Source organism: Denticeps clupeoides, chromosome 18, assembly GCF_900700375.1.
Source record: "Denticeps clupeoides chromosome 18, fDenClu1.1, whole genome shotgun sequence".
NCBI lineage: Eukaryota > Metazoa > Chordata > Actinopteri > Clupeiformes > Denticipitidae > Denticeps > Denticeps clupeoides.
In genome coordinates this window covers 16,711,916-16,723,224 of record NC_041724.1, presented here as the reverse complement: position 1 = coordinate 16,723,224, position 11,309 = coordinate 16,711,916, and the positions used below count along the sequence as shown (strand labels likewise).

Here is an 11,309-nt window from a genome sequence, read left to right as displayed (position 1 = left end):
ATATGTGTGCTGTAGAGTAGCGGTGCCTCCTACATCTGCATAAAGAGGTGGATAATACGGAATAACAGGAAGATTCGCTCCAGATTTATAAAACAAGCGCTCACGTCTCCATCTGTAACACTTCACTGATATTATGGCTATGAGGGACATGATGAAGAGAAATGAAACTGCAGCCAAGGCCAAGATGAGGTAAAAAGTCAAGTCTTCATTGTGCAGTTTGTCTTGTGTAAAGTCAGTGAGATCAGAAAGCAGCTCAGGGAAGCCGTCTGCAACGGCCACGTTAACAGTGACAGTAGCCGAGCGAGGGGACTGTCCATTGTCCTCCACAACAACAGTGAGTTTCTGTTTGACTGCATCTTTATCGGTGACTTGTCGGATTGTTCTGATCTCTCCATTCTGCGCCCCCACTTCAAACAGCGCCCTGTCTGACACTTTCAGCAGTTTATATGAGAGCCAGGCGTTCTGTCCAGAGTCCACGTCAACAGCCACCACTTTAGTGACCAGATAGCCCACATCTGCTGAACGTGGCACCATTTCAGCCACTGGAGAGCCTCCAGTCTGCACTGGGTACAGGATCTGAGGCGCGTTATCGTTCTGGTCCTGGATTATTATTCTAACGGTCACATTGCTGCTTAATGGTGGGGAGCCTCCATCTTGCGCTCTAACACAAAACCTAAACTCCTTTATCTGCTCATAGTCAAAAGAGCGCACAGCCTGGACGACTCCACTATCAGCCAGAACAGAAACATATGATGAGACAGAGACTCCATTTACAGAAGAGTCTTCCAGCAGGTATGAAACATGCGCATTCTGGTTCTGATCTGCATCTCTAGCATTTATTCTGAATATGGACAGACCAGGAGTATTGTTTTCTAGCACTGAAGTTTCATATGAGCTCTTTTCAAAAACAGGAGCATTATCATTAACATCTGTTATCTGTATAGGGATAGTGATGCTGCTGGAGAGTGACGGCACTCCCTCATCAGCACATTTAATACTGATGTTGTACTCAGAATCTCTTTCCCTGTCTAAATTAAGATCTGTCACCAAACTGAAGAAGTTATTAGATGTTGATTTTAAAGTAAAGGGCATATTCTCATTTAATGTACAATAAACCTTTCCATTTTCTCCTGAATCTGGATCCTGAACATTTATCATTGTTATAACTGTACCAGGTTTAGAGTCTTCAGTTATCATATTTAATTTTGACATAATATTAATTACTGGACTGTTGTCATTTCTATCAACAACATCCACTTCAATTTTACATCGATCAGTTAGACCACCTTCATCACTTGCCTGTACAAGTATCTGATAACGATGAGATTTTTCATAATCGATGTTTCCAATTACTTGCAAGTCCCCTTCATTCTCACTTACATGGAATAATTCAGGAATGGCACCTTCTGTATTTTTTATAGAATATGATATTTTACTATTAGATCCCTCGTCAGCATCATTAGCACTGACTTTAATTACTGCTGTACCTATTGCTGTATTCTCGGTGATGGAAGTCTTGTAAACCTTTTGCGTAAAACTGGCGCGTTGTCGTTTGCATCCAGCACAGTTACGTGTATTTGCGCGGTTCCCGTTAACTGAGGATCACCTCCATCCAGAGCTGTTAACACCAAAGTCATCTGCTCTTCATTCTCTCTGTCTAAAGATTTTTGTAGAACCATTTCAACAATTTGCCCACCATCAGCTTGTTTCTGTAGTTTAAGAGTGAAATGATCAGTAGGATCGTAGCGAGTAGCTCTGAAGATCGTTCATTCCAACTCCGGGTCTACTGCTCTCCTCTAACAGGAATATCACACCGGGAACAGCCGACTCACTAATCTTAAATTTTATTTCATTCTTTTTGAAATCAGGAGGATTATCATTAATATCCGTCACCTCCACTGTTACACTGTAAAAATTCCATTGGATTTTCCAGAATGATCTGAAAATGGAGCGCGCAGGGCGTCGTCTGACCGCATAAAGCCTCGCGATCTATCTTCTCTTTGATTAACAGGAGACCTCTGTCTCGATTCAGCTCGATGTGTTCAGCGCTGTCTGTGGTGTAGATTCGAGCTTTTCCCGATTTCAGTCTTTTTATCTCTAATCCCAGGTCCTGCGCTATGTTCCCAACTACAGAACCCTCGGCATCTCCTCGGGAACAGAATAAGTGACCTGCGCGCGCACTGAACTGAAGGAGACGAGCGAGAAAAACAGGACCAGTACTTGCCGCGCCATTGTTCTACCCGACATTATCCACTGCAGCAGGAAACAAGCCGCCAACAAATATCCCCGTAATAAAAGCTGATCTTCACTCAGTGCTGGAGTCCATGGAAGAAATATTCCCTCAGTCTGGATCCTTGAAGTACAAGGCGATACTCGAGATGTCTTTGTTAAAAATCCTCCATGTCCGCGACGTTCCGCAGCGCGGCTGTTTCTGTCTTTAATATGTGGAGATAAGAGGGAGGTCCTGCTGGAAATATATTCTGCAAAACTGCAACCTGCTGATCAACAGCGGCACTCTGAGTCTATCAGCTTAACTACATCTTCTTTTGAAACGTTTAAAGTCTAGCATCCACGTGATTACGTCGTGTTTGTTGCTGAAAGGATACTCAATTTTTACATCAAGGAAACAAATAAGATTTCATGCATAACGATTAATATCACAGGATATATGTAAATATACATATATATATAATTAAAGGATTATCAAGTGAAGAAATATCAAGTATGGCAACAAAGAATACAAATTTCCAAGTATAAAAGTAATGATGCCTGTAGATATTGATCATGATTTTTATGATGAATGTTTTTTTTTTTTTAAAGAATTTCCCGTGCTTGATTAAATATGGACCACAGCAGTGTCATAGTCATCTAGTTTAGTTCTGACAAAATCGAAATGGAGGTCTTTACAAAAAACATTTAATAAAGTAACATAATTTATTTTATGTTTCTTTTTGCAGACAAGATTAGTCAAGTACATTTCAGTTGATTATCAAGAATGTTAACTATAGTAGATTCTTTCACATTGACCTCATGTTTGCCCACCACTGGAAATGGAAAAAGGCACCAAGAAGTGTCATTGGATCATAGGGCAGTCATAAGGTGTCATTGGATACTTTTGGCATCCTTTTGGCATTTAAACGTCATTGTGTTTTTTAGTAATTATTACAAGCACACAAAAACACTTCCAGTACAGAAATAATACTTAAAAGACATCTGTTAAATGGGTTTTTTGATTATTTAAATAAATTGCACAATCAACCCTCACTATAAATTTTTGCCTGCATCAGTGTTCTGGCTTCAGGTTGCGGCATATTAACCACCCGTGTCGTCAAAATTTCAAGATGTTGTTTTTAAGTCTACCATGACATGCATATTAAAGCCATATGCATATTTAACACACTCATGGCAACAATTGATGCAATGGATCTCATGCTTTCTTTTTTAATGTATGACATAAATATATTATAATGAGTAGGACCACAATATCGCTCTATTCCTGACACAGCCTGGCGCGATTTAGCTCATTTCTCCACCTCTTGGCATTTTTTTTACCAAACAGTGGATTATTTCAGTTGAATCAGCTTCAGTATTCAAGACTTATTTGCTAACATTGCTAATTAATTTCTGCATTTTGAATGTATTTTGTTTTCATCATTGACAATTAGCATTCATTCACATTCATTCTTTATGTGCTGCACTTTATGACATTTATCATGTTTTATTTTACCTGTACCTTTATGTAAAATATCACAAGCAGCTGGACACTGTTACATGCATTATCATCCATGAAACCTCACTTCACTAATCAGCATCACCACAGTAAACATTCTCTGAAACTTATATCATAGTGGGACCTTCAGATGACTTTTTTGGGGGGTACTTTTTATGGCAACCTTTTGTCATGAATAGAATAACAACAGGTGCCATCATTATTTTGAAATAAATAGAAACATTGTCAAAATAAATAACAATAAATATACATTTACAAATATTTTAAGATTAACTAAACTGTTTGCAGTATACAGGTGAGGCAAACAATTATTAGCAACTTTTATGTAATTAGACCAGCCTCTTTAAATACCAGCCTCTCAAAGCACTTGTGATGATGGGTGTAAGTGTCATTGGCCAGTAGTCATTGTGGCAGGACACAGTAGACTTCTTTGGCACTTGGGTAATTTTTGTGGTTTTGAGGCATGCAGGTATCACAGCTGATCTTAGTGATGTATTGAAAATGTCCATTAGGATGCCTGCAAGCAGGTCAGCACATTCCTGTAGCAACCGTCTAGGTATGTTGTCTGGTCCAGCAGCTTTTTGCAGCTTTACCCTGTGGAGAGTCAACCTGATGTCTGCTGTGTACAGACAAGAGTACTTGATCGTTGGGTGGGGTAAGCATCTATCTAACTGGCTCTGTGATTGCTGCCTCAAAATGTCAAAATGTGCAAAGAAGTCATTCCAGTCCATCTGGCTAGGAGAAATCACTGTTGCACATCTTTGAGTTTGTCCTTTTGAGTTTGTGAAGTGTGTTAATCTTCTCTGCATACTCCCAACATTATTCTTTACAACGCATCCTTTTCAAGGATATCAGAAACTTTATAAGTGTTCGCAGTCTTCATTATATTAATTCACTAGTAATAATGTAATTAATTCAGTAATCCTACCTCCCCACTCTGGACTTATGGCTAGTGCTTCAGTTTCGCAGTTTCCCAGTTAGGTGGTGTCACATCAACTATTATTTAAATTATATAATGTTATGTTATATGCCACACAATTCACTGACTTGATTATTAATTGACTTGAACAGTGGGTTTGCAGGCCAAGCTCAACATCTTGCCCTACCCATTTTATTGTCCTCATTTGATGTTACAAACCGCAAGCTCGTTTAAGTGAAAAAGTAAATTTTTTTTTTACACATTTAGCTGTGTTTGTTTTCAGAGCATTTCTCTTTTTAATTCTAGCATAGCATTCTCTGTGCAACCTAGCTACTTTCCGTCTTTCAAACACCACTGACCATGTGCTATATTAATGTATATGAAGTAAGAGAGTAAGGGAAAATGCAGTGAAACTCTGTTAATTTCTGTCGAACACAGGACCCACTAACTTACTGAGGTTACACTGACATGTTACGACAGGGTGCGTCTGCCATAAACAAACAAACAAATAAACAAACAACAAACATATATATATATGTGTGTGTGTGTGTGTGTGTGTGTGTGTGTGTGTGTGGATACACACACACCACACACACACACACATATATATATATGTTTGTTTGTTTGTGAGGGCATGCGGTAGCAGTGTTTGTAATCAACCCACTGCTAAGACTGAACACAGGCCCTTGTGGCCCATCAGATAGCCCCACTGGGAATCATCCGGTCCTCCTGATTAGCCACTCTGGGTCTCCTGATTAGCCACCTTATATAGAGGGACTATTGAGAGCATTCTGACCAGCTGCATCACTGTCTGGTTTGCAATCTGCACCCCATTGGACCCTAGAGTGGACAGTGAGGACAGCTGAGGAGATCATCTGAGTCTCTGTTTTCTCCATAATTGACATTTACCACACGAACACACTACAAAGACACCAGAAGGAATCTGCATGTAAACAATAAATTAAAATTTTAACTTCAATTTTACCAGTGTTGTTAATACCACTGTAACCCTAAGCCTAAAATATCTTGGTCATCCCTTATACAATTTGTATTCAGCAAATAAAATCAAGGTCATATGCAAAACAACACCAACATGAAATTACTGAACTGACAATTCTGAGCTAAACAAAACAGATTCTATGAGGGGAATAATGCTTGTTCACTGCCTTCTGTGTGGTGCCCAGATCAATTGCCCTCCCCTGTAAGAACTCTTCTGCAAACTGAACAGGTGGTTGAACATCAGAAGAGGAATGAGAGAGTAGGGGTGCTTTTCGTGTCAGGCAGGAAGCTCCCCCAAAAAAGTCTGCTTCCGAAAACTCTAGTATTATATACTTTCAGAGTATGTTTACTGTATTGAAAGTGATTAAAGGAGTCAGAAATGAGCAGATCTGGGCAGACTGTGTCATGGAACAAGGAGCAATGCTGTTTGTGTTGTTTCTTCTTACTTACTTACTAAGTTTATGTCACAGATTAAAATGGAAGCATGAGATCATTCAGCCATTGTTGCCATGAGTGTGTAAAACATGTGCATGGCTTTAATATGCAATGTGCTGGTAGACTTAAAGCAAATGTCTTGAAATGTACATGCCCGCACAAGGGTGGTGCAATCTGACAACAGAGGTGCTGAATATGCTACAACATCATATTGAGCCCGAATCACACAAGCGCTCTGAGACGTCGTTTGCACTCAACCACACAGGTTTAATCAAATCTGAGTGGGAGCACTCTAGTGTATGTTAATTGTTGTGTGTCATCATTTTAGGTACTCTCGGCACTTTCCCAAGACGCTTCCCATTGCCATGGTCTAAAATAAGTTGTGTTGGTGTAATGCATCTGCACCTCGGTCCGATCCCTTTGTCAACAAAAGCAGACTTTCTGTTTGTGTCATTACACAAGGTAATACATATTTTAATTTAATGTATTTTTCATTGCATTTTTTTTATTTTTGTTGCTATTACACTGATCAGGGTGAAACTTATTATACAATGTATATCAATTATACAATAATATTTTACACTGCACTTGTCAGGATTGGCTCAGCTGGTGGCTACAGCTGGAGCCAATCCTGACCACTGTTTAAAAGTCTGTGACTCCGCCCCTTCTAAGGCTTCAACATTACAGTAAACTCAGTTTGGGACCTTCATTTGTTACCTGGCAACCTATAGAGGTATGAAAACTGCCACAATTGCTGTGGGCTAGTTTTTTGTTTCTCCCCGTTATTCCCCCTGTTTTCGGTCCACTGTGCCTCGTTTATTTTTAGTTAATAATAAAATCATTGTTTCCCTTATGTCCCGCCTCTGCGCTTCCTTCCCCCGTCAGCCCACCGTCATGACAGCACTATAATGCTGCATGTGGCAAGCTGAAACAATCCTTTAATTTATAGCACAGGAGAAGGTGAAAACCACATTTTTTAAACCTAGGGATGGCACCTTGTTCAACTTTACCCCAGTGGAACCTTGATGATATGGAAATAGAATGTGCAACCTTACAGTTACAAATAACTTAATTCGCTGCTAGGCCACTATTGCTCCAAGTCAGGGGAGGAGAGTGAACAGAGTCCATCAAAACCTGAAAGTATTCACATTTGGAGAGTTTTACAGAGATCAGATCCAGCAAAGTGCAAAGGCAGAGCATCGTCCTGAGTGACCACCTGTTGTTTAATGCATCTCCCTTGCCTCTTAAGTATCCTAAACATGATACTGTCTTAAAATGCATCATCCATCAGTTTGTCTACATGTTCAAGTAAAAATGTAGATTGACACAACACATGTACACAGTGCATAACAAATCCTTAACGTTATTTGATGTTCTTCAAAAAATAAATTTGCTACCGTGTGATAAGATAAAAAGCAAAAGGTTTTCTCCTCACCTGATCTTCATGCTCTTCGTGTATCAGTCCCTCTCCATGTACTGTGGAAGAGTCTGAGTGCCACTAGAATCCAGAGTCATGAAACTTTGGCTAGACGGTTTTAAAAAGTTCATGTCGCTCTTTCTGGAGTCGGTTGTTCTACACACATCATAATTATATGTGTTATGTAGAGTAGCGGTGCCTCCTACATCTGCATAAAGAGGTGGATAATACGGAATAACAGGAAGATTCGCTCCAGATTTATAAAACAAGCGCTCACGTCTCCATCTGTAACACTTCACTGATATTATGGCTATGAGGGACATGATGAAGAGAAATGAAACTGCAGCCAAGGCCAAGATGAGGTAAAAAGTCAAGTCTTCATTGTGCAGCTTGTCTTGTGTGAAGTCAGTGAGATCAGCAAGAAGCTCAGGGAAGCCGTCTGCAACGGCCACATTAACAGTGACAGTAGCCGAACGAGGGGACTGTCCATTGTCCTCCACAACAACAGTGAGTTTCTGTTTGACTGTGTCTTATCAGTGACTTGTCGGATTGTTCTGATCTCTCCATTCTGTGCCCCCACTTCAAACAGCGCCCTGTCTGCACTTTCAGCAGTTTATATGAGAGCCAGGCGTTCTGTCCAGAGTCCACGTCAACAGCCACCACTTTAGTGACCAGATAGCCCACATCTGCTGAACGTGGCACCATTTCAGGCCACTGGAGAGCCTCCAGTCTGCACTGGGTACAGGATCTGAGGCGCGTTATCGTTCTGGTCCTGGATTATTATTCTAACAGTCACATTGCTGCTTAATGGTAGGGAGCCTCCATCTTGCGCTCTAACACAAAACCTAAACTCCTTTATCTGCTCATAGTCAAAAGAGCGCACTGCCTGGATGACTCCACTATCAGCCATAACAGAAACATATGATGAGACAGAGACTCCATTTACAGAAGAGTCTTCCAGCAGGTATGAAACACGCGCATTCTGGTTCTGATCTGCATCTCTAGCATTTATTCTGAATATAGACAGACCAGGAGTATTGTTTTCTAGCACTGAGCTTCATATGAGCTCTTTTCAAAAACAGGAGCATTATCATTAACATCTGTTATCTGTATAGGGATAGTGATGCTGCTGGAGAGTGACGGCACTCCCTCATCAGCACATTTAATACTGATGTTGTATTCAGAATCTCTTTCCCTGTCTAATTAAGATCTGTCACCAAACTGAAGAAGTTATTAGATGTTGATTTTAAAGTAAAGGGCATATTCTCATTTAATGTACAGTAAACCTTTCCATTTTCTCCTGAATCTGGATCCTGAACATTTATCATTGTTATAACTGTACCAGGTTTTGAATCTTCAGGTATCATATTTAATTTTGACATAATATTAATTACTGGACTGTTGTCATTTCTATCAACAACATCCACTTCAATTTTACATTGGTCTGTTAGGCCACCTTCATCACTTGCCTGTACAAGTATTTGATAACGGTGAGATTTTTCATAATCAATGTTTCCAATTACTTTCAAATTGCCTTCATTCTCACTGACATGAAATAATTCAGGAATGACACCTTCCGTATTTGTTATAGAATATGATATTTTACTATTAGATCCCTCGTCAGCATCATTAGCACTGACTTTAATTACTGCTGTACCTATTGCTGTATTCTCGGTGATGGAAGTCTTGTAAACCTTTTGCGTAAAAACTGGCGCGTTGTCGTTTGCATCCAGCACAGTTACGTGTATTTGCGCGGTTCCCGTTAACTGAGGATCACCTCCATCCAGAGCTGTTAACACCAAAGTCATCTGCTCTTTTTTTTCTCTGTCTAGAGATTTTTGTAACATCATTCCAACAATTTGCTCACCATCAGCCTGTTTCTGTAATTTAAGAGTGAAATGATCAGTAGGATGTAGCGAGTAGCTCTGAAGACCGTTCATCCCAACATCCGGGTCTACTGCTCTCTCTAACACGAATATCACACCGGGAACAGCCGACTCACTAATCTTAAATTTCATTTCATTCTTCTTGAAATGAGGTGGATTATCATTAATATCCGTCACCTCCACTGTTACACTGTAAAATTCCATTGGATTTTCCAGAATGATCTGAAAATGGACCGCGCAGGGCGTCGTCTGACCGCATAAAGCCTCGCGATCTATCTTCTCTTTGATTAACAGGAGACCTCTGTCTCGATTCAGCTCAATGTGTTCAGCGCTGTCTGTGGTGTAGATTCGAGCTTTTCCCGATTTCAGTCTTTTTATCTCTAATCCCAGGTCCTGCGCTATGTTCCCAACTACAGAACCCCTCGGCATCTCCTCGGGAACAGAATAAGTGACCTGCGCGCGCACTGAACTGAAGGAGACGAGCGAGAAAAACAGGACCAGTACTTGCCGCGCCATTGTTCTAATCGACATTATCCACTGCAGCAGGAAACAAGCCGCCAACAAATATCCCCGTAATAAAAGCTGATCTTCACTCAGTGCTGGAGTCCATGGAAGAAATATTCCCTCAGTCTGGATCCTTGAAGTACAAGGCGATACTCGAGATGTCTTTGTTAAAAATCCTCCATGTCCGCGACGTTCCGCAGCGCGGCTGTTTCTGTCTTTAATATGTGGAGATAAGAGGGGAGGTCCTGCTGCAAATTTATTCTGCAAAACTGCAACATGCTGATCAACAGCGGCACTCTGAGTCCATTCAGATAAATTACACATTCTTCTTGAAACATTTAAATTGTTGCTTCCACGTGATTACGTCGTGTTCGTTGCTCAAAAGTTTTTATTCTTTTTTTACGTCAAGTTAGCAAGTAAGATTCAAGCATATCGAACTAAATCACAGCTTTAATGTGAATACACATATTAATTATTTTGATATATTTCACTCCATAAATGCAATATCAAGTATGGCAACCAAGAATTCGGATATTCAGGATATATAGTGCCTTTATATATTGATCGTGATGTTATGGTTACTGTTTTCTACTGAAAGAATGGGCCCGTGACTGATTAAATATGGATCAATAACAGATGCTTCTATAATATTCTTATTTGGCGTGAATCAGATGTTTCAGCACCATGGTCAGTACACTGAGAGTTTGTTCACGTGATTTTTTTAGGCATTTAAATTCTTTGTGATTTTAGACAGTCATTAGAACAAAAAGCACAAAACATTTCCAAAAACATTTTTAGCTCAGACTTAATTATTAAAAGACATCTGCGTAAACGGGCGGATATACGGAATGACCGGAAGATCGCCGTCGGTTTAAAAGAAAGTGCGTTCACGTCTCTTTGTTTTTGTAATATTTAGCTGACAGTACAGTTACGAGGGAGACCGTGAGGAGAAACGAGAGAACAACCAATGACAACACGAGGTAAAAAAAAGTGAATTGCTATCCGTGTAGTGTATAAAAATGGTGAATTCGGAGAGGACTCCTGGGAATCTGTTCTTTACCAGTATTATAAACAACCGTTTATAAAAAGCGTCACTCACGCTGGTTCTTTGTTTTCTGAAAAGCTGCTGTCTTCATGGAATCACCTCACTGACTATTTTCTCCCGACATCAGCCTGACTTTACAGTTCCACTGTGAGTTAAACTTTAGAAGAATTAGAAATGAATTAAACATGAAGGAAAAATTGAAATAGAATAACGTCTAAGGCGTTCATAGTTCCATGTGGGTTTTGTTTTATTTATTTAAATCACACAATAAATCCTGCAACATGTTTTCATCTGTCTACATATATATGTTCTTATTTGGTTTAAAACATAAGTTAGTGTGAAGTCAGTATACAGAAATGATAAGCGCAAATAAT

The 11,309-nt window shown here is 39.9% G+C and overlaps 1 protein-coding gene and 1 pseudogene across 1 annotated transcript; both read right to left on the bottom strand.

Moving 5' to 3' along the window:
• Nucleotides 1-2,431, bottom strand: part of LOC114768587 (protocadherin gamma-A2-like) — a 12,037-nt pseudogene extending 9,606 nt beyond the window's left edge.
• A 4,739-nt stretch (nucleotides 2,432-7,170) lies between these two features.
• Nucleotides 7,171-10,134, bottom strand: LOC114768586 (protocadherin gamma-A11-like). The gene is made up of 2 exons (XM_028960940.1): nucleotides 8,780-10,134; nucleotides 7,171-7,217 (listed from the first exon to the last, which is right to left on the bottom strand). The coding sequence occupies exons 1-2, from the start codon at nucleotides 9,915-9,917 to the stop codon at nucleotides 7,171-7,173; spliced, it is 1,185 nt and encodes a 394-aa protein (XP_028816773.1). The 5' UTR covers nucleotides 9,918-10,134.
• Between the last annotated feature and the right edge of the window lie 1,175 nt (nucleotides 10,135-11,309).

Bases quoted from the DNA above. Each gene is read 5' to 3' on its own strand.
- LOC114768586 (XM_028960940.1), bottom strand. From the start codon at position 9,917: ATGTCGATTAGAACAATGGCGCGGCAAGTACTGGTCCTGTTTTTCTCG. The intron at 7,218-8,779 runs GTACATTAAATG...GAATACTTTCAG, and splicing joins AGAAAATGGAAAGGTTTACT to GTTTTGATGGACTCTGTTCA.